Source organism: Hoplias malabaricus, chromosome Y, assembly GCF_029633855.1.
Source record: "Hoplias malabaricus isolate fHopMal1 chromosome Y, fHopMal1.hap1, whole genome shotgun sequence".
Lineage (NCBI taxonomy): Eukaryota > Metazoa > Chordata > Actinopteri > Characiformes > Erythrinidae > Hoplias > Hoplias malabaricus.
The window spans coordinates 16696497-16720100 of record NC_089820.1 but is presented as its reverse complement, the minus strand read 5'-3'; the positions used below and the strand labels follow the sequence as shown (position 1 = coordinate 16720100).

The 23604-nt window shown below is 40.1% G+C and overlaps 1 protein-coding gene across 3 annotated transcripts in view; it reads left to right on the top strand.

Moving 5' to 3' along the window:
* LOC136678603 (cotranscriptional regulator ARB2A homolog) overlaps positions 1 to 23604 on the top strand; it is a 172099-nt gene that overhangs the window by 19127 nt on the left and 129368 nt on the right. For all 3 annotated transcript variants that reach the window (XM_066656649.1, XM_066656651.1, XM_066656650.1), the window contains exons 5-6: positions 6744 to 6809; positions 8144 to 8335. In XM_066656649.1, coding sequence (XP_066512746.1) covers positions 6744 to 6809; positions 8144 to 8335 — 258 coding nt within the window. The remainder of the gene's footprint in view (positions 1 to 6743; positions 6810 to 8143; positions 8336 to 23604) is intronic.

Here is a 23604-nt window from a genome sequence, read left to right as displayed (position 1 = left end):
CTGAGCCCAACTCCTGAAAAACAACTCCCACCATAATCCCTGCTCCATCAGGCTTTACACTTGGCACAGTGCAGTCTGACAAGTACCGTTCTCCTGGCAATTGCCAAACCCAGACTCGGATTGCCAGACAGGGCATTGTGATTTGTCACTCCAAAGAACATGTCTCCACTGCTCTCGAGTCCAGTGGTGATGTGCTTTACACCACTTTATCCGACGCTTTGCATTGCTTTTGTTGATGTAAGCCTTGGATGCAGCTGCTTGTCTATGGAAACCCATTCCCTGAAGCTCTCAGTGCACTGTTCTTGAGCTAATCTGAAGGCCACAAGTTTGGAGGTCTGAAGCGATTAACTTGGCGACCTCTGCGCACTATGCACCTCAGCATCTGCTGACCCCGTGCTGTCATTTTATGTGGCCTACTACTATGTGGCTGAGTTGCTGTCGTTCCCAAATGCTTTCATTTTGTTATAATACCACAGACAGTTCACTGTGGATTATTTAGTAGTGGAGGTATTTCAAGACTGGACTTGTTGCACAGGTGGCATTCTATCACGGAACCATGCTGGAATTCACTGAGTTCCTGAGGGACACCCATTCTTTCATAAATGTTTGTAGAAGCAGTCGGCATGCTTAGGTGCTTAGTTTTATACACATGTGGCCATTGAAGTGAATGAAACACCTGAATTCAATGATGTGAAAATGGGACACATTCCTTTTCCTTGCAAAAGAAATATATTTCAATGTAGACACTGCCAAATTATCAAGACAAAATAAAGGGAAATGTGTTTCTTGGCACCAGTCTAGTTCCAGTCCAGTCATGGCCTAGCCAAATAAATTATTAAATAAAAATCACATTATTATCTGTTGTTAATAAATGGTGCATGTAGAACTGTTGTATAAAATCAATATCACATTCAAGTTTGTGCCTTTATATTTAATATCAACACGACTGGGGTTCTCTTCAATACTCGACTGAGTCGCTGCAGTACTTTCAGTATTACAGCACTCACTCCCTCTCATGATATTGCTTAATATTCTATATGTGCATTGTCAACATGCCTTTCATTTTCTCTCTCTCTCTCTCTCTCTTCTCCCTCTTTCTCCCACTCTAATCTTTAACATGTATTGTTAGCATGTAATCTTACTGCTAACTGTTGTTAGTTTTACAGTAACCTGTGCTCTTTTCTTACTGCATTATTATAAAGCTCTTTTTCTCTTTCTCTATAATAAACAGTCAGCCTATCTCTTAAGATCATCTTGTATTTGCATGGGCTCAAAGACAAACATTCTATTGATTAGCTGTCACTACTTAAAACTTGGAGTTATTTCAAGTCAGGGTTAATGTGAAACAATTTATTTATTATTTATTTTCACTTGCTTAGAAATTTGGAATTGCTGTTCAAGACTTTATACACCATTTTAATAGGATGACAGAATGCTAAAACTTCACGAAAATTTGTCATTCATGCAAAACTCTATATGAATAAATGGATGCAGAATTATGTACACATTTTGAGATGGTTCTGTACTGACTGAGAACAGTCATTGAGAATTTTAACAGTGGAATTATCCTGTATTTGAGAATGAGATTTAAATCTCAAGCTGGTTGTTAGTTTACAGTATTAAAATGTTTTAGTATACTTTGGAAGCATATTTTGGTTTCCAGGCCAATGTAAACCTCTGAGGACTGGCCTAAGATCAGTGTAGTCTCTCACCAAGGCCCCAGACAAACATTACTTGCACTATTGATTAGCCTTCATTACCTGGTGTCTGGAGTTATCGCTAGTCAGGGTTAATGTGAAACTGCACTGATAAGCACCTGTCCTCATTTTTCAAGCCCCTCAGGAACTGCGTTTCTAGGGGTCAGAGTTTCACATGACAGCCCTTTCCTCTTACATCCTAGCCAAAAACTTCTTATCGCCTGTGGACTAAGGTCATCTAGATGAGGAGGATTGGAGTGCATTACACAGACATTGTGGGAGGTCTTGCTCTTTTTTTTATTCATTCTTTTTTCTTTTGCTCCATCACTCCCCCCCTGACTCACTTTCCTAGAGCCCAATACCCCACCTCCTCCTGAACCGTTTGTTTGAAGAGGATTTTCCTACATGAGAGATTACAAACAGATCAACTTCCAGAGACACAGTTCTGTTCATTAAGACCCCACAATGTGTGTGTGTGTTTGAGACTTATCGCTCGCCCACTCATACGAGACGCTCCCTCCGGTCAAGGCTGTCTCTCTTTGTTGCTCCTCTGTCCCTCCCTCCTTCTGTCCTCCTCTCAGCTGTGTTGCAGTGCGTGAGTTGGCAGTGGACAGTGTGTGTTGTGGATTAATGTTGACCCTGTACTCTCAGACGCTCTGTCTCCGCAATGCTCTCCTGCAGATCCCCCTGCTAAGACTCTTCCTTCCTTTCCCTGATCCTGCAGAACACAGCTTCACGTCAGCAGCCCGACAACTTCCTCGCAAACCAGACCCCCAGTATCGCAACTACACCCCCCATCCAGCCGTGGACACATGCCCTGGAGCTGACCCTGTGTGGTCCGACAGGCCTGTGGTGCTGCTTGCCTGAGAACACCCTGCCCTATTTGTGAATTTCTCATGAAGGATTAAGGGAGAGGAAATGTTCATGCTAGTTTTGTTGTGGCTTGAGGGGTATATGTAATAAGATTAATTTCCACGTGATATTTTTACAGTGGACACTAACTCATCCTTGTCTAGGCCTTTAAGAAACAATTCTCCATTGTGCTTGGCTTAGTAGTATGTTGCTTTTATTTTATTCTTAATTACTAGTAAATGTTAGTGACTAACTAAAATAACATAGTGCAATTTTAAAGCTCCAGCTCATTGCATTTTAAAAGACGGTGACACTCTATAAAATAAATACCATGAATAAATAAAATGAGCCATACCTTTTCTAAACATGCCATCCCACATCATGCAGGGACGTTTTCAAGGTCACATACAAGGAAAACACCTTTCTGATGATATTTTTTTGAAAACCAGGGGCTTGTGGAATATATATTTTCCTGCTGGGTGGCCATCTGCCATAACATAGCTTTATTTCCTTCTAGAAAACTGAATATCACATCTGCTTTTATTAGCCTCCACATCCGTGGTTATGCCAGCAGTGAGGATTTCTTTATCACAGCTGAAGGGATTCCCAAAGGTTGTATAATGGATGCTGGGTATTGTAGTGAGAGAACAGTGATGGAAGCAAACAAATAAATGACACAAAATCATGAATTCTCTTCAAATGATTAGAAACAAACTGTTACAGATAAACACTGTAGCTGTAAATAATGCAATAAAATATGTATTGCAAGGCTGGAATGGCTGATTGAAATTACTGACTGAAATCAGTTGTACGCTGACATGCCCCTTTCACATTAGTAGCTGATATATTATTGTAAAAGTGTAATAGATTAAAAATGAATTACTGTCACCAGTATCCTGTTGAAGTCACCAGAATGCGTGCTTGCAGTTTCTGAACTGTCAGCACAAATGCTCCTCCACCACATTCAGGACTCTTCAACTGAAGAACAATTAGTTGAATTTTGGTCCTGCTCTTAGAGGATACCATCTTCTGTACCAGGCCTGTGATCACCATCCACATCACGTAAAAAGGGGGAGGCGAGAAGCACTTAGCATTCTTACCTGCGGGGCTTTCATTATCAAACTAATAAGACAATATTAATTACGCGACTCTGCTGCGCTCTAATTATGCTGACAGGCGGCCGTGATTGTGTCAAACGTGAGAGAACGTGCTCTACTGTGTCTATAGGAGGGCAGGGAAGGCGGTCACTTGCACTGTATGATTATGTAGAATGAAAACAATAGCAGTTCTTCATCTGTCACTCACCACATGCACCTATGGGATTCAGCACAAAATCTTCCTGTGTGGCTTATTTTCAGTTTGTGCATAGGCGTAATAATGTGAAGTGTGAAGGACAGAAATGCTGCAGAACATTTCATTTTAAGTCCTTGATTATTACTCATGGTTTTATCAGTATGTGGACAGTTAAAAGGGGAAAAAACACTGAGAATTGGGACTGGACTGGTGTGAATACTTTATCACTATTGCTGATTTGTGAACAGAGCTTCTTAGAGTCTGCAATAGTGACACAATATTCATACCAGTCGAGTCCCAATACCCTTTCCCCCATCTCTTTTAATTTCTTTCTTCACTTTTCTTCAGAGTTCTGTTTTAATATAATTTTTGAAGCAGTGTTTTCCACAGATTAAACCACAGTGTGTGTGTTATCCAATTCAGGGTCACTAGGGCACCAAAATACTTTTTTTATTTTGACTTCCTCTTTGAAAGCCTCATATGGCACATTTTTATGAGGATCTGATAGCATTCAGCCACAAGAGCATTAGATAGGTTAGATAGCGATGAACTTTGAGCTTTGCATTGAAAGAAATAGCCACTCCAACTCCTTCAAGGTTTTGAATGGTGCTTAATCACTCCAGAGAATATAGCTCATGTGCTCAAGCTTGTGCATCTGCTACAGGTCATCTCACTTTATTGAATTTCTACAGAGATTACACGGCCTGTGCAAGCTTAGTTGAATGTCAGTGTGAACAGTGGGTGCAACTGAAAGTACTTGCTATATAACATTCATTATAAGGGGTCTCTACAAACTTGTACATGCATATCATTGTATGTGACTTCAAAAAGTCGGTGCATGTCTTAACTTAAGCATGCTCGTCTTTGGCTTTAGATGTTATTGCATTTATTTGTTGGGTGGTTACTGGCCACATCTAGGCCTAAGGGCCCTGCTGATCTTTGATCTTCCAGATGTTTATCTGGAGCTTCATCTGCTTCCAATAATCAGTGACACTAAATCTTGGCCTGTACTTTTGGCTTTGCTCATAACCCTCATTTAAGGAGAGCAAAAAAGCACACTGTTTCTCGAAAATGTTTCGTAATATTTTACAAACTGGACACAACCTGATGCCTTATGTGTGTGAAAAAATATGCATGACCCTGTCCCAGGTGCCTTTACAAAACCATCTATGTTCTTCTCCTTTTCGTGCCCCAATCACACGAAGCCACCTGAGATGGTGAAGCAATAACGGAGCACAAATGAAATTTCCTGCGAGGCTTATTGATATCATTAAACACAAGCATATTGCACTTCACAATCATTTTAGTCTTCATCAGAGAGCTTGACATTTAGTGAATTAGGTGCCGTTGAACAGCCTACATTTTTACAATGTTTCAGTCGTAGCCCCCTCCGCTGGATTCAGCAGAGAGATCTGTCATTTCATTTGGGCTGGCTGACCGCTGATGGCTGCTAATATCCTATTGCATTAGCTCATTTGGGCTTAATGTGCTTTTGGTGTTTGTAATCAAATAAGCAATAGCTTATGTCTCATGGTTTTAAATGAGTACATTTCTATGATTGTATTATTATTTTTCCATAAGTTTCTTTTGTTTTTTCACCTTATCTTACAAGGAGACATTTCCATCAAGCAAAATATTTCATGGCAAACCTAATGATCAGAAATCTTCTATTCACAAATTTCAAAGCAGAATGTTATTGTTTCTCGTTTAAATTCTATTCGCTGACGCTGTTGAAACATAAACAGTTCAAATAATTTCTGAAACGCTAGAAAACTTTTTAATCTTTAATTCTATTATCAGCTTTGTGTTGCTTAAAGTGCTTTTTCTATTGTTGGCTTAAACATAGGCGTAGATAATGTGTGCATGATAAAATTCTGGTGACTCAACTCTTAAGAGTCTTAATCCAACCTTCATTCATTAGCTCTCTATTCACAATAGGAAACCGTGGATGTCACGCAAGCAATGAAGATCATTGTGACACCACAACAGCTGACTACTCACTTTTAAAGCGCATCCCCAGAACCCATCCACTCACCCCTCCCGACCCCGTCTGTCCTGCTGGACCGCAAAGCTTCCTGATCATCACAGGATGTGTGCTGTGTGGACGATAAGCTCTCTCTCTCTTCAGAGGTTATCCTGCTGACCCTTGCCAAGCCGTGTTCGCCATTCTCAGACCTCACCTTTCTGCTGGCTTCCAGATCCATCCCGTAAAGCCTTGTGTTTCTAGCTGCTACTGATCGGGTGGAAAGAGAAAAAAACAAGAAACGAAAACAAACAACAACTACAAGAAAGAAACCGCCGAAAGTTGTTGATGTCGTTGAACCATGAAACTTTTGGCCCTGGGTTGAAATTACACTGCATACAAGTTCCTTAGTCGTGTAGCTTGGGGGATAAACATACCTTACATCAACTCACTGCTTGTAGTCAAGATTTTTTCCCGCTTTGGGCTGACAGCCGCTGTACTCTCTGCTCTCTCGGCTCAGAACAAGGCAGTCCCAATTATCTTCCTCGCTCTAGGTGTCTAGAGGCCAAATGTATGTGCTCTGTACATATGCAAAGAAGTGCTCTTGCTTTGCTTACACTACATCTAAATGGAGCTATAGCTGTGTGTATATAGATGTACTTTGTGTGTTGTGTCAGAACGCGCTAATGCTAAGCACATCCTAAACCATTTGACAAAATGATACATGTGTTTATAGAGCAAATTGCACTATTAAATGGCCTGAACTATCTCACGGCTCTCTAGCCATCTCAATTTACACATACCACCGAGAGAGCACCAGCGCTTATTTGCGTTAGCTCAGAGTTTGTTATGCCTAATACTGATGGTAAGTACAGGTCATTTTTTTAATTATGCTGGGATTGCAAATAAAAGACTCTCTTCTCTCCTCTCTCCTGCAGATCATCACGCAATATGTTTACGAACGCTTGGAGAAAGACTGCAAGCTGAGGAAAGAGATGCTCCCAGTAAGTGCAGTTGAAAGGAAAAAGAGCCTCCTACTTTTGATTTATGCCGCTGGAGATTAAACAGGGTGTTAACGAGAAGTTGAATGTAAAAAGCTTTTGCCTCATAGTGAAGTTAGAGTTTAGTGAATTCTCAGGAAGCAAGCTTCCATTTCACTCGCTTTCTGTTCAAATAGCTCCACTGCACTGAATAATTTTGGATTTTGCATATTACGCTTGGAACAGCCTTTCCTTAATCTGCTTTATATTTAAATGTGATTAAAAGGCCTTAATGTAATAGACAGTGTTAGAAATCCAGGTTTGCTCCTATAAACAATTGGTTGGACTCTTAATCTTTTTAAAGCAAAGCGTTATTATACGTTGCTGCTGATTTGTATTTTATAATATAGAGTTATTAATGGCCTTCTAATAGAGCAGCATTTTATTGGAAGTAAATTATCTGAGAGGAGTTGGAAGTTTTTATGGGCTGTAAACCTCTTTAAATGTGTGCAGTATTTATCTCATTATTTCGTTTTGAGACTCTGCTGTGTTCTTGTCAGTGAGGGAATTTGATGGGTGCACCCACCTGTGAAAGACTGCACATGGCTGCATGTATGAAGTGTGTTCACCCAATCCTTTTTGAGGGAGAGACATTAAAATTAAGTACAGAAACAGCAGGAAGTAATGCCAGAATGAGGATGAAGATGTTACAATAAGACTATATCAGAGTAAAATGAGTTACGTAACTTAGATGGCCCTCGTGAGCATCTCAGATTTGTCTGTACGGATCCTCATTGGGGCAGAAAACAATATGAAATGCAGGGAGGATTCATGGCAGTGTAATAAAGTCATCATGGACAGACAGCTGTTGACTTTCTTCAGGAGCTGCCTGTCTCTTGGCATAGTGCTATTAATAATGAATGATTCTAGTCTATGAGTCATTCCATTCGTTGTGTATCTGGTGCCCTGCCCCACTTTAATGAAAGGAAAATAAATATAGTTGTTGACATACATCAAGGGATTGAAGAGTTTCACAAGCTTTCAATACCAGAAAAAAATGTAGAATAGGATTGAGGTTTTTCCAGATTAAGGAAGTTCTGTAATTATTTTATATTCGGATGTTGTCTGTCTGTCTGTAGGTATACAGTCTGAAACTTCAAAAATTGATCCACATATGCCATGCGTTTTCAGGCAATTTACCTAAAATTAAACGAGCCAATTTTCACATTTTGTCTTTATTTTCCATTCAGATTTCCACTATAGGGTTAGCCGTACCACTCAGAAATCCCATTTGTCCTTCTTATACATATCCTCCTTTACCGCTGCTTAAAACTGACTACGTTACCTGAATGTTACAGGTGGATGCAACAGAGGATGAACCAAAAAGTTTTATTTATCTGAGTGAGGATGCCCTGACTAACACAGACAAGCTGCTGGTTCTGATCCAGGGCAGTGGTGTGGTTCGAGCAGGACAGTGGGCCAGACGCCTCATCATCAATGATGACCTAGACAGTGGAACCCAGATCCCCTTCATCAACAGGGCCATGAAGGTACAGCCTCTCAGTTTGGATTTGTTTACTGAACCAGTACGTTTTAATACAGTCCCGATTTTAACCTGGCATCGACCATATCAGCTGATATAATTTGTATATTATGGTCAACAGGAGTTATATACTCTTAAATCATTACACTATATTTACGGATTTCTTCTTAAATTGTCACCATGTAGCCGGACTTTGCTGTCTGGAGTTTACTGGTCATTGAATTAAGGAGCCAGATTAATTAGACAAATACAGCTCTGTTTTTATTGAGTGTGAAGAAGTGAATATCTCATAAAGGGTGGACACACATACAACACTAGGGTTCCAGCTGCACTGGCAAAAAATGTATGTGTGTGATTTTTATGTACATATTCTTGCAGACATGTATTCACTCATACATATCATGTTCTGTATCATTTCTGCACTGTTGATCTTGTCTTTCTTGCTGTAGCTCATGGTAAAAGTGCTGCTGTGTTTGTAAAAATGATATTTCAAATAGTTTGTGCTTTGGTGAGACTGTGGGCGCTATGTGCTCACTCAGTGTCTCTCTCTCTCTCTGTCTCTCTCTCTCTACATCCTATCTGCTCTCTCTTCGCTGCACTGCCTCCCATACCGTAGTTATTTATTTACCGAGGAAAAACAGGCCGTTTGTAGTTATGTGTGTACTGTAAACTGTAATTTAGATTTTCATTTCTTTTCTCCGTCGGAGAGCGTCTCCCCCAGCCGAGTTATTTCCGTACACTGCGGCTAGTCGTTTGTCACGCCGCCCACTGCTACCTGTGTAATTTCATCGGCCTCTGCGTTCAAATTGACTTAAGGGAGATCTCCCTCTCTCTTCCATCTAAATGTCATAAAACACGCACACGCGCCGGCTCTCCCGCGTCCGTGTCTGCCGGCAAAGTCACTCTCCAAGCAAGACAGGGAAGCATTGGATATAGATGATGAGTGTGTGTGTATGTGTGTGTTACCATAAAGTGGCTTATTGCACTTGCCATAGAGGTGCGTAGTGGGGACGTACAGTGACAGCTGCTTGCTGCTGACCATTCATCATGCTAAATAAGCGCAGTGGCTTCTGGGCTCTGACATCATCATAATAGCATTTACGGGAAGAGGAATCCCACTGGCTGGAATGCCTGCATCAGTCCTGCTGAGAGCATCTGCACGTCAGCTTGGGCTTTCTGAAGTGACAGGTCGCTTTCATGATTGCCCGGGTGATAAACAAGGCCGCCCGGGGTTTCATGTGGGTGAAAGCTGCCTGATCCGACACAGGCCTGGCCCCTGCTTATCAGCTCCCTTAATAGAACTGGAAATTGGTAACTGGTTTTAGATCAAACGACCATCATCTTGTTCTGTTCTATTAAGCTTTATTAGATTCTTAAAGCCCTTAGTGTCCATTGGAGGTTTGGGGACGCCAACAAACTTATGCCTACTTTGTAATTTTGCCTGGTATTATTCAATTAAGTCCTACTTTTATATAACTCAAAAATGTATCTAGAAGTCCAGTTATCAAGTATTTTCATTTCTAAATGTTCCTTAATTTATTTTTTGTATATATGAATTATTTGATAAAAACAGGAAAACTGTATATTATATTTTTTCTTTGTTTAATTATAATGAATTGCACATTCATTATGGGTTTATTTATTTATTTATTATTATACCTTTTTTAAGTAACGTATGTATCACAGTTTGACAGGTCTTGTTTTTGTGTCAGTAATCTAAATGTCATAAAACGGCTCTCCTGCGACTCACCCACGTCCTTGTCTGCTGGCAAAGTCACTCTCCAAGCAAGACAGATCAACCATTACTTACACATAAAGGGATTCTCTAAACTTAACCACACTGACTTTAATACATAGTGCAGTTTGAATAAGCTCTTCAGTGCCCTGGACAGTTAATTAGTATAGATTCAGATCTACACACAACTTATATCATTTAGTTTATCTGGAGGAAACAATATGAAACTTATTGGCACCATAATTTGAGTTAAAAATGGTACTGTCACTTCAAATTAAACACTTAAGAATGCACTCTCTGTGCATCTTCTTTACACCTAGACTGAGGCAGTGTAGCTCAGTATGGCCGACCTGCTCTTCTGTGGAATGTAAAAAGTTCTTGAAGTAACAAGACGCATGTAGAAGCACATGGTAGCAATGGACAGGTAACGGAAAGGAAAAAGAGGAGAAAGATAATGACCAGAGACTGCGAGAAATCACAGTAGAAAGTGAGAGGAACTAAGAAGAATGAACTTATCTGTCAGGTTTCACAGAGCAAGGCTGAAGAGAATGAGCAGACTAAGACGACTTTTATCTCTTTCGCCCATTTTAGGTGGACTTTCCCTAGCTGGCCCAAAGATCAAGTGGAACCTGTTCAGTTCCTCTGTGTTTCATCATGTCCTCCTCTCTCCTCTTCTCTCCCTCACATCTTTTCCTTCCTCTTTCTATCAGGAGCCATTGTTCGTTCAGCTCATTAGCTCAAATTGTGCAGCAATGTTTTTTTTTTTCATTCTTTATTTTAAACTTTGTTTTTTCCTTTCTCTGTTGTTGAGTCGAGACAGTTCTAAAAGTGTAGCAGGACCCACTGTCAGTGTGGATAATGAAGATGCTCTTTGTCATAAAGGTGACTGAGGATAACTCTCATGTGGGAAACAGTGTGGTACATAGTGGATCTGCAACTTAATCATTGTATTCTTTGCTGCATTCGGGAGGCAGTTATCTTTGGAAGTTGTCTTTGGTTGAATTTGTTTTTCAGCTTTCTGCAAGTAAGGCACATGCACACGTGATCAGAAGTGCAAAATCATGTATGCACTAAAGGTATAGGTAATATTATAGATATTAAAAGTGATTAATTTAATATTATTAAAGGCTAAGCACCACTTAATGGACCTCCATGAATATTTCACATTATTTTAGTTACTGACATATATAAGTATGAATTAAAATGAAAATAGCAGCTTAATTTGCTTTAAAACTGACAATTTTATTAAAATGACTTGTGACGTCACTGGTGGACAACAGCTGAACAACGCCGCGGTAAAACACCGTTATGATTGACTGTTATGACTGTTATGTTATGTATCTAGCTAGCTAAATAACCAACATTATTCATGACAATAGCCTAGCAATAAACTAAACTCAAATTTAGAGGTACCGTTATTCTTGTAAATGTGATCGAAGTCAAACTCGAATTCATCCGACACTATAAACCTCCGTAATGCAGCTACGTAGCCGAGTATAATCTGAGCCACCGAGTTTACCAAGTCAAGCTAACGTTAACTAACACCAACTAAAACAGGCGGAGTAAGTGTGCTTACCCTGTTTACCTCCATGTTACAGAGGCTCTTGAACACCTTTCGTTGGTTTCCTTACATGCCCATATTGTTTGAAAAGCGCTGGTGAAATGAGCTACAGATAACGGAGTGAGCGGATGGTCCTTTCCAAAGTGCCGTTTGAAGTTGACAAATTTAGTCCATTTTCTGGATATTTTAGGATCTTTGGGCCATTTGTGCACAGATGTCCCACTGTACATTGAATTATTGCAGCCAAAACAACACACCTTTTCGTCATTTTGCATTAAATTAGGTGCAACTTCTAGAGTTGTTGTCCACCATCTACGTCACAGGCAAGACACCTATTAGAGTTTCCGAACACCGTTGGGGGGGCTTTAAAAGGTTTAAAAGACCAATTCCTTGAATTAGTAAGAAATAACATGTTTTCTGACTATCAATAAACACAAGTTAGGAACTCAAATTCCACTGTATTTATTTGTTTGACACTTTCATAGAGCTGGTGCTTAGCCTTTAAAACACTCTTCAGTCCATGAGTTGATTTGATTCATTAATCTGGGGATATGATTCTGTTTAAGCATTATGTTTAAGAAAAGAACAAATTGAAACAAAGTTCATGCTGTTGCAATCAACTGAGGGAATTGGAGATGAGAAGCAGGAAGAGTCCTGATATATTTAAAGTTTTATATCACAATATGTGTATGCTAAATTCATGATGAACTTTTACACTCCTAATGAATACAAATAATGATTAAAATTTCTATATATTTTTCACTACTCATGAACTATGAGTATTAATACATACTTGACGCTTTATTGAATGTCATATTAATCAATAAATCAAAACTAGACAAAGTTAAATTAATTCAGTAATACTGGTGCAGTCTGCAAATGAGCTTGTGTTAGGATTCTCTGTGAATGGCTGGCTTCCTGTGTGTGTGTGTTCGTTCCCTGTGCCTAGTGATTCTCTGTATGCTCCAGCTCCACCATGACCCTGATCAGAGTGAAGAAGTTAAAGCTGTTTAAATGAATTAAGAAATGAACAAATGGTAGATTCTGCTTCAGTGTTGTTTTCAGCCTTTTTTCAGTGATTTAATTTTTCAGTTTTCTGGGTTATGTCTTTAAATATTACATGTCTGAGTTCACCAAAGTTTAGCTTGATACATATTTGAATGTAAAACATATTAGCTTTTAAAGCTGACTGTGCACATTTCCTTTAAATGGCTTTGTACTGATGGACAAAACACCTATCTGAACAATGAAATCCACACCATAAAATAGAGTATATAAAAGCATGACCTCATGAATTATATTTCTTTCACAGACCACCTCTCCTAAACATGGACAGACACACTGGCTGTTTGGGTTTTTTTTCCCTTGTGTGTGTGTGTGTGTGTGTGTGTGTGTGTGTAGGGTGTGTGGTGTTAGTCCCACTGAGCAGAAGATAAGTGACAGGCATGAGTCGACAGGACCCCGGTGGCAGTGCAAGGACGCAGGGCTAGCGTCTGACAGCTGGGCTGTTCAGAGTGTGTGTGTGTGAGTGATAGAAAAAGAGGGAGAGAAAGGAGGAGAGAGAAAGAGAAGGAATCTCCTGCTTAATGACAGCTTATTCCTACATGATTTCAGGCCTGACAGTCGACAGGTTGGCTTGTTGCATCATGGCAGTTGGATCATTAGCGTCTGGCCTTGTCAAGAGTGAGGCTGGAGTTTGAGCCAGAGGAAAGTGCAGAAATGCTGGACACAACCTCTCGCACGCTGCCAGATTACAACAACACACATTCTGAGTGGGCAAGATACTGAATGCTATACTATATTCTAAACTGCTAAAAAAAAAATTGTCAGCGGCTAATTTACGCTTCTGCTCGTCTTCGGGCTTTGCAACACCCCACCCCAGGCTGGACCAAGTGTTCGTTTTGTTCACAGCGTCTTGTTTAAGCAAGCGGTTACACACTTTGACACTCCAGCGCTGACCTATCCGAAATGTAGGTCTGCTTAATGTGAGGATGTGACTATGTGACTGGAAATAATGATTCCATTTCTCTCTCTCTCTCGCTCTCTCTCACACACACACAAACACACTAACTTGCTTTTTTCTCTTTTTTACCTTTCCTACCTACTCTCTCTGTCTTTCTGGCTTTTTCATTCAAACATGCTGTATCTATTGCTTACGTTCTCACTCATCCATTCACTGTTTTATTTTTTACTCACTCACATTTCCTATCTCTTTCTCACTGAAATCTCTTTCCCTTGGTAGCTCTCAAGAAACATGAATGAAAACAAGCTCTTGACAGCAACAATATATACAGCAAAGTACTATCTCTCTCTCTCTCTCTCTCTCTCAAACACTCTCTCACACACTCTCTCTCTCTATCTCTCACACACACACACACACTTTGTTTTCCTCTCTTATAATTATTAAAGGTTCCATCCTGAAATACATCCAGGTGGCGTGAATTTCTTGAAGTGGTTTAGAAGACAATATATTTTCCTGTGAATTATAAAAATGAGAAAACATAACTATGTAGCTGTAACCATTTTGTTGTAACCAAGTGTCGACCTGACTTCTGGCTCACTTTCAGAAACTGATTTATATTATATTTTTGTTGGTTTATTTGCAGTGTAGGCATTGGGGCAGTTTATAACTAAAGAAGTAAAGCTGCTTGATCTACTACATCAAGAATAAATGGAGATTTTTAGGCTAACTTCTGTAACCAAGATGAAATGATTTTTCCTTTTGAATTTATGCTAAAAATGTTGATTTTGTAAAACCACTTTCCAAATCAGGACATTTTGGAAATGCAACCCCACATGTGCACACACACGCACACATACATACCCCCCAATCCTCTGCACTTCCTCCAATTCTGTAAGCCTGGGTCTGAAATGGTGTGAGGTGGGGGGAAATGAGCGAATGCATTTCATTAAGAATAAAGTCTTTAATAAAAAATAAGCTCCATATCCCCCTCTTTCCCCCTCCCGCGTTCTTGTTAGTCAGTTAGGAGCGACTCTGGAGACTTGCTGGAAAGAAAGAGGGGGTGTGGTGTTTTCAAAAGTGTGTCAAAAGCCTAGGGGTTTGTATCTGCCCAGAATTTCAATGGGAGGCTGAAAGGGGGCCGGGAAGCGGCTGAACTCAAACACACGAATCTTGTTTAATTTCTGTCATGTTGCTCTTTTTTCAGCGGATTGATGTCTTTTTCAAAATCTGCTTTTCCCTCCCTCTCTCTTTCTCTCTCCCTCTCTGTATCTCTCTCTTTCTCTCTCTCTCTCTCTCTTTCTCTATCTCTTTCTCTCTTCCCCTCTCTCTCTCTCTCTCTCTCTCTCTCTCTCCCTCCCCATATCTCTTTTTCTCTCTGTGATTTTTCTCTCCTTGGTGGTTTTTCTCATCCTTATTTATGATAGCTGGTAGTATAGCAGCAACAGCACACCCAGGGCTAGTCTGTAATTCTGCAGATCAAGCTACTCCTCTTTAGGGGTTTACAGAAGGCCCCCTTGGGGAGACTAGGGTGCTGCATTCCAGGTTTAGCAAGGGTCTTCTCTGGGGCGCGTCCCAATGCGGGCTAGGGCCTTTACAGATGTTGTGGAAAGTGTAGCATTTCCTGCAGTAAAAATCGATGCACTTGACACCTTCAAAGGGCCGGGTGAGGCAGGGACCTGCACTGGGGTTAAAGCTCTTTTAAATAGCCCCCTGCAGGAGTCTCAGCTGTCAATAAAACACAATAATTACCAAGGCCTGGCCTGGGAAGTGCATGGCCAAGCCCCAGCTAAATTAAAAATTGATCAGAGAGTGAGAAAACATTATTTTGTGGCTCTATTCCCTCATCTTAGTTGTGTGGTTTCCAATCTCATCTGACTGAATTTTGCACCCCTGTCTCTCTCTCTCTCTCTTTCTCTTTTTCCTTTTCAGACTTTTAGTGTTGGGGCTGCAGCTATTATTTTCAGTGACATCTGTTATTGAATATTTTACTTTAATGATGAATTGAACTTTAATTCACTCACTCTCTCGCGTACACACTCACATAGGTTTAGGAACAGCACCATGAGGGGCACTAATTCTCACATCCTCAACTTGCTGCATATTCTGTGCTTTGCATCAAAAACATGTGTGTCCTCATGATGGTTCAGTGACAAAACAAAAATCAAAATAATGAGATAGTATCACAATATATTGACTTAGTATTTCTAATGAGATAGTATCACATTATATTGACTTAGTATTTCTAATGAGATAGTATCTCAAAATAATGAGATAGTATCACAATATATTGACTTAATATTTCTAATGAGATAGTATCTCAAAATAATGAGATGGTATCACAATATATTGACATAGTATCTTAAAATAATCGGATAGTATCACAATATATTGACTTAGTATTTCTAATGAGATAGTATCTCAAAATAATGAGATAGTATCACAATATATTGACTTAATATTTATAATGAGATAGTATCTCAAAATAATGAGCAAATTGCATATTAATGAAAATTCAAATTGGTGCCTTTTTTGTATTATTCAATACAAAGATCCCAAAAACCTTACAGCTTGATTTTATTTGAACTGCTTTGTTCTTTGTTGCTTTGTTGGTCTAGGGGTAAAGCTATAAGTATTTCCATCCATTTGTAATCATTTATGTTACATTTATGTTTCCACACTATGGATATCACAAATTTTAAAGAGCATTGTCTCGTTATATGTTTCATTATAAAAATTACTGAAGCACATTTTGTTGTACAAACACTAAGGACAGTAGCAGTCTTTTCTTGCCCACCAGACCTGACAGATCTGCTTATATCAGGCACAAAGTTCTGGGAAATTACAGTTAGCGGGGGTGGAGGGGGGGTGTTAAAGAGATATGAATCATGAGTTCATACGAAAGAGGAAACAACAAATCCATCGTTTTTATCCAAGTTGTGGAGCATTAATAGGGATTATGCATTTATTAGACAATGTGTTGATGATTAGATCTTACTATGAAGTGACTGTGTGATGCCATCACACAAGGCAGCCAAAGAGAAGTGTGTGTGTGTCTGTGTGTGTCTGTGTCTATGTCTGTGTGTCAGGTCGTTCGCTGCTGCGGGCAGTATGTGTGTGTCTCGGTGGGATGGGCTTGTTTAGATTCTTTCACATGGTGCCTTAGGCAGCATGTGAGGTAGATCCCTGCTAGATCTCTCCCTGGGACCACTCTCTGAAGCTGAATCAAGTGAATGTGTGAGAATGGGTGAGTGAATACATGAGGAAAGAAAAAAAGTAAAGATAAGAAATTAAGAACGTGGATGTAAGGGAAATTAAATAAAAATTAAAAGGAAAAACAGCAAATAATTAGATCGGTGTCTGTCTTTGTGTCATATCTGATCATGTCCACACTGTCTAGTCTGATTCTAGGTCTGGGTGTGCAGTTGTGGTGCATTGACGTGAAGCTGGTGATTCAGATACCTTTATTTAAGAAAGTTAGAATCGATCATAGGAGCTCGGACATCCGGGAGAGACTCGGTGTGGATCCGCTGCTCCTCCTCGTCGAGAGGAGCCAGTTGAGGGGGTTTGGGCATCTGGTTCGTATGCCTCCTGGATGCCTTCCTGGTGAGGTGTTCCGGGCATGTCCAATGGGGAGGAGGCCCCGGGGCAGACCAAGAACCCACTGGAGAGACTCCATGTCTCGACTGGCCTGGTAACGCCACGGTGGTGGGGAGAGGGAGGTCTGGGTTTCTTTGCTCCGACTGCTTCCCCCGTGACCCGGACCCGGATAAGCGGTGGATAATTGATGGATGGATGTAGAATCGATCATAACTTCCTTCTGTTCCCCTTCCCCCAATTGCCATGCAGATTTTGTCAATCGAACCAGTGACCTTATCTTCCCAAGTCTGCTTCTTTAAACGCTAGGCCACAGCTGACATATGCCACTGCTAGCCAGAATATGCATCTGTTAGCTAACATAAAAGTAAATGTTCTGCTATAAACATGTTGAGCTGTCTAATGACACTGCGTTGGTGGTAGTTTGGAAAGTTTTGATTTGGGAAGTTTTATTTTAAACTAATACTTGCAGGTAATAAAGATGTCCACCATGTCTAAGATCTGACAATGACTTTAGAGTTTAAGAAAAAAATCACTCTAAAATAATTAAACAACTATTTTGCTTTGTGCTTCTCAAATTAGTGCTCTGGCTGTTACATTTTTATTTTTCTCTTTCTGTCCTCTATCTATAAAGAATATATTTAGCACATGTAGGGCTTGGACAAGTTTTTTATTTGTTGTTTTTTTAAGTAAATTATTTAATGATAGTATTCGTAAACTGTGTGGTCCCCAGTCCTGCATCAACAGGAGATGAGAAGGATCACTGAAGTGTAGGGCCTGTTCTCAAGGACCTCTGGCTCAAATTCAACTGGCCATAGACAATCCACGTGCAAGCGGCCGGCCAGTGATAATGCAGATGGACTGCATGGCCCTCTTCCAAAGGGTTTTGAATGGCTTCTCTATATCTGTCTTTTTATGAACACTGGCCTACTGAGGAGAGGAAAGGATTAAAAAAAACTGCAGCTGCACCAGCATTATTAAACATTTTTATTAATGCTCCCTTAAATAATACGCCACATAATATTTTTTGGCACTTATAAAATACAGTTAAAAGCACATTTTTTCTTCTCCTTTTCATATTTAAATAGTTGAGATGTTTTGTTGAGACTACCATTTAGAAACTTTCAGTAGATATGAGACATTTCTTGTGATTTGAATCAGATTAAAGTAAAGAAGATAAGCATGCGCAATGCAGGGTGCCAGCTGGAGAGATATATTAGTTTGTGGTGCAGAAGGACCTTTGGTAAGAACTGGGCTGGCATTTTCAATATAGAAGAAATCTTCCAACGTCATACCCTGACCTTGCTAAAACTCTTCTGGATGAACACAACTGAACAGCAATGTGCCAAATATAATGTGGATGTCCAAGTAAAGTAGAGATTGTTCCTGCAGCAAAGTAAGAGACATTCATATTAACATTGTTTCTTTCTGAATAAACCTTAAAAACTCATGAAGAAATAAATTTAAATTGAGGTGTTCTAAACAGTCACACAGTTACATTTTTCTAAACGTTTGAGTTCATTTACAATCTGAATTATGTTTGTACGCTCTACCCAGAGACATTATAAACGTGGAGATCTCACTGGCTGAGAAAATGGATGTGTCGTAATGCTCAACATGGTCTCTGGATTTTGGACATCATGCCTTCTATTGTCTTTGTGATATTAATGGAAGTGTCAGATATATTTTTGAAGTCTTTAAGTGGCTTCCAGTTTCTGAATTATATGTCTCTCTGTATTCAAAAATTAGGAGCCTGGATTTGTATGTCTGGAAAGAACTGCCTGGAGCTTTTGCCAACATGGCCATTAGTTGAACAGACTTTGAATCGATTTATTTTGAGGTCAGTAATTTAACCCTGTTGTCTACATCTTTGTGAGGGAACATTTGGTAATTCTTGTTTGTGGATTTCAAGAGTGTTTCTATAGACAGTGTGTGAATAGGTGAAGATATTGTCCTTGGAAAGGTTAAACATAGCTGTTCTACTGACCCATTTCCAAGCTGACACACACCCATCAGCCTGCAGCCAGGGGAGAGTAGCTTTTGTCAGGAAATATTCAGGCCTAATACCACCACCTGTGAATGAGCTCTAGAGACCAGGAAAAAAAACAGTTCTCTGAAACAAACCTCTGTGTGTGTGTGTGTGTGTGTGTGTGCGCACGCAGACCTGTCACTTACTCCCTTGGCTGAGAGTGGGTGAGAGAGTCTCGGCGTCGCCCGGGTGAAGGCGCAGGGGAAAAAAATCAGCATTCGGGCGATGTCACCAAGCCCCGCTGCACTGGGAGAAGCCAGACGCTCCGACAGGCGTACCTGCTTTTCCCTCCGAGACACACACACACACACACACACACACACACACACACACACACACACACACACTTAGAATGTCCTTGAGGCACACTGACAACCTCTCCATAAGCATAAAGGAGCCAAACTCTGTCATTGCCAAGATCAGTCCCTTAGAGGAAGTGTGTGAGTGTACAGTGTCTCTGCAAAGTGTATGTGTGTGTGCATGGTGACTCAGATGACTTGGACTGAAGGCCAGGAGAAGCTCTGGCTCTGTTGAACATCTCTAATTGACTTTTGGAAGTTGCTCCATGCTGCAGGTTCTCTCTGGGATAAGCTTGACTCCAAGATGTGGGCCAAGCATGAAACCTGACCCCATGCTAGTGTCACTGTCAAACACCAGAGCACTGTGCATGCCCCCATTTAAGACTTTATAGACAGATCTATGAATTAGTCAGTTGTGCTGCCCATTTAAGCAGCTGGCACAAGCTTCACTGGATGCGCAGCTCAGATTTTACAGAAAAGATATGGAGAGAGGATATGTTTGATATATTAGAGCATTGGAGTATTTTACTTAATTTAACTTAGTCTTTGAGCTTAAAGTGGAAGAGTTATTCATGTATATGTTTTTATTTATTGAATAAAATTACATGATGCTCATTGCACATACACTTGTGGTGGCAGAATCAGTGCTTTTTTGTTTGAGAAATGGTGCTTACCTTTTCAGACAGTTTAACTCTTGGTTGAAGAAGATTCTCTTTTCCACATTTAATTACATATCAACACATTAGTTACTGGCATAACATTGAAGAAACAGAGCTATCTTTACCTTACTTTTGCTTCCTGTTACCTCCTAAGTGTATTCAGTCCCTGACAGCAATTGTGTTTTCTAATCCTGAAGTACACAATGTCCCGACATTTGTAGACACTCCTTATAATTAGTGAATTGAGCTATTATCTTTACAGAAAAGCATGACATTTTTCCAGACCAGCTGCAGATAGACACAAAGCTCACCAAGTTCAATGCCTAATGTTAGATATGCAGGTGTCGGCATAAATATGAGTGAACTGCATAAGCAAACTGTTGCACTCTACAGCCCCAATAAGCTTATTTGACTCTACTGGAAATGTTTGCTGTGTACAAATACACAAATACTAATTGCAGTATTTAAATACTGACACTAGGAACAAAAGGGTGTATTTAAGTACTCATAAACACCTCTAATTTGTGTGTTGTGTTGTTATTTAAAATATAATATCTGAATGGTTGTTATCCATTATGTAGTTTAAACTATTGAAGTTCTACTATTAAAATAACAGATTAAAAATAAGAAATGTATTACTCTGCATTTTGTTTTAATGAAAATGTGTGGTGTAATGTTTTGATCTTATAGTTTAGGATGTCTTATAACGCTGCCCTGTTAATGTTTGAATGACAAATAAGCATCATTTGTTGCATGAGGATTGAACACATGTTAGTACTGATGGTCTACACTGGATTGCTACATCACTGTTATGCAGTTATATGTGAGGAAGGGGCTCTTAGATTTCCTTTATTCCATGTGTCATTGAAGTAGTTTTTTCCTCCTCTCCCCCCTCTCTCCACTCTTTCCCTCCCAGGCCAGCTGAATTATCAATCAGTACTGTATCAGGTCCTCGTGCTGGTTGTTCAAGGTCAGCGCACTGCTTTAATGTCAGACCAAATGTCAGGCCGTGTACCCTCAGAACCCCTGGAGTTGATAAGGGGACCCCTCTGGGAATAGAAGTGCAACTGTTCAGCTGTGTGGGTAGGCACATCTTTGACAGCGTGAAGCCCATAGCCACCTCCTGTCACACACACACACACACAGACACAAAACGCACACACCCGCACGCATTCACACTCCGCCCAGGGAGCGATGTGTGTGTCAGCGACAGCACCCTTGGCTCTCTGGGCCCGCTTTTCTGCAGGATCAACAGGGCTAATTATAGTGATGCACTGACACCTCTTCTCTCTGCCTGTGTTCTGGTGCCATTTCAATCACCTCCCACCGCCAGGTGCTTCACTGCCTCTCTCTCCCCCAGTGAGTGTGTGTGTGTGTGCGTGTGTGCATGTGTGTGTGGGTTAGTAACCGGTGAAGTATGTTGGGAATGTGTGCAAGTTTGTTTGTGCTCATATGTAGGCCTATGTGTCGGCATGGTTAGAGTTAGCGCTGAGGGGGCCAGCAAGGGTTTTCTTCGTTTGTGTGTTCATCTGGTACGAAAGTTGGCGAGAAGTTTTGAAACGTAGCTAGGTGCGTGGGAGTTGTGAAAAAGTTGTGGAAGAAATATCTGGAATGCTGGGCTTGGAGTTCTTTGGGGTATGTGGGGCTAGGTTTGTATGATATCGACTGTGTGTAAAGGCTGAAAGGTATCACTAGTATTTAACCATTTGAATTTGAATAAAAACTAATTGTGATTTTTCAACAAACCAATGAGTCATTGTTATTTAAAATGATTTCAAATTGTGATTATTTCCTATAAATTAGCTTGGTATTTTTTTATTTATTTTTTTCTAGGCATTAGGTTAGGTTTAGGTTTACTTGTGATAGCTCCATTGTGTCTACAGGAAGCTTACAATGTCTGTGGTTAATAATCGATGCAGGCTACAAGTAGAATTATGTCCCATCCAGCTAGAAAATGGCAGTCTTTCAAGCTGCCATTTTAATTATAAAAAGAGTAAACATTTAATCAAAGATATTTGAGTATTGATTTGGGATATTTTAATTAGCGATTTGTCGTTGTGGAGATTTAAATGCTACTATAAGATTATAATAATAATAAATGTATTTATCTTTTTGGTAGTCTGTCTATATCTATATATGGTTTATGCCACAGCTTACATGTGTAAACCCTTAAAGATGTCAGCAGGACTGACAATGGAGGCAAGGAAAATTGTCTGTTAAATGTTGAATGGAAGTAGGATTGAGCCATCACTTTAAAAAATGACTTGAAAAATGCTTTGGCATTAATAAACGCTCAGAAGGTCAGTGGGTGAACTGCATGAAGGCACACAGTGATGCTATATGCTTTTTGTTTTTGATGAAATGCCAAGTGTACTATTACATACGGCATTTAACGTAGACGTCATGGCAGCAGTAAGACCTGTTTTATTATGGCATCATGTTATCATCACAGTGCTATGTGTCATTACCCATGCTTAGGCTGGCGGTATATCCCGTAACCCTCTTAGGACTGTGCTGAGCTCTTCTGACTTGTTTGCACTTATGTCAAGTTTTTATTTTATATATATATATTTTTTTTGTTTGGTTACGAGCCGTGCCATATGCTGTCATGTCCTGTCAACCCATTCCTCGCAGGGTTGTCAGTCATGGGAGCAGCAACCCCTCAATCCTACGTTGGGAAAATCATCAGAGCCACCAGTGCAAGTAGAGGTGTGTCCTAGGGATGAGATGATGGTATCGCATTTTTTTTTCCTCTTTGCTTTTTTTGTTTTTTTTTCTTTTTTTGTAGAAAAGCATTGCCGGTGGTCCTTGAAGTGCAACAACTCTATTTTTCAAAAGCAGAAGGAGAGAGAAGTTACTGCTCCCTGTCCTCATGCCACCATGAGTGGAGTCTGTTATCTTTGTGTGTGTGTGTGTGTGTGTGTGTTTGGCTGAGAGCACCAGCACTGGCCTCTTTATCGAGGGTTGCTGCAATGGAGGACAAGCTGTTGTGATAGGGTCTGGCCTTGCTTTTGATGTTCTTCAGCCACTCCAGGAGTGTGCTAGTGATAACTTACAATCATGATAAACATTCTGTGTCCCATGTCCTCCTGCTGTGTGTATGTTTGTGCAACACTAACTGAGATGAAAATTCGGTAAACAATACTGGAAGTGAATCCAGTAATATCAGCTTACTTTTATTTGGGAAAAATCTGTGCTTAAAAGTAGATGTAGTTACGCAGTGCTTTACTGTGTGTCATCAGTTTTAATGTTAGATTTAGATACACATTACTGTTTTACATCACTTTTACCTGTATTCAAAGATTTATAAAAACCGTGTTACTGTAATAAGCGATAATCAATTATTTATGTGCATAGTACATAGCACTTTTTGGCACTTTGTTAGCCTCCATCAGTATGGAGAATTAATGTTATTTTAATAATTGGTGGATGATGC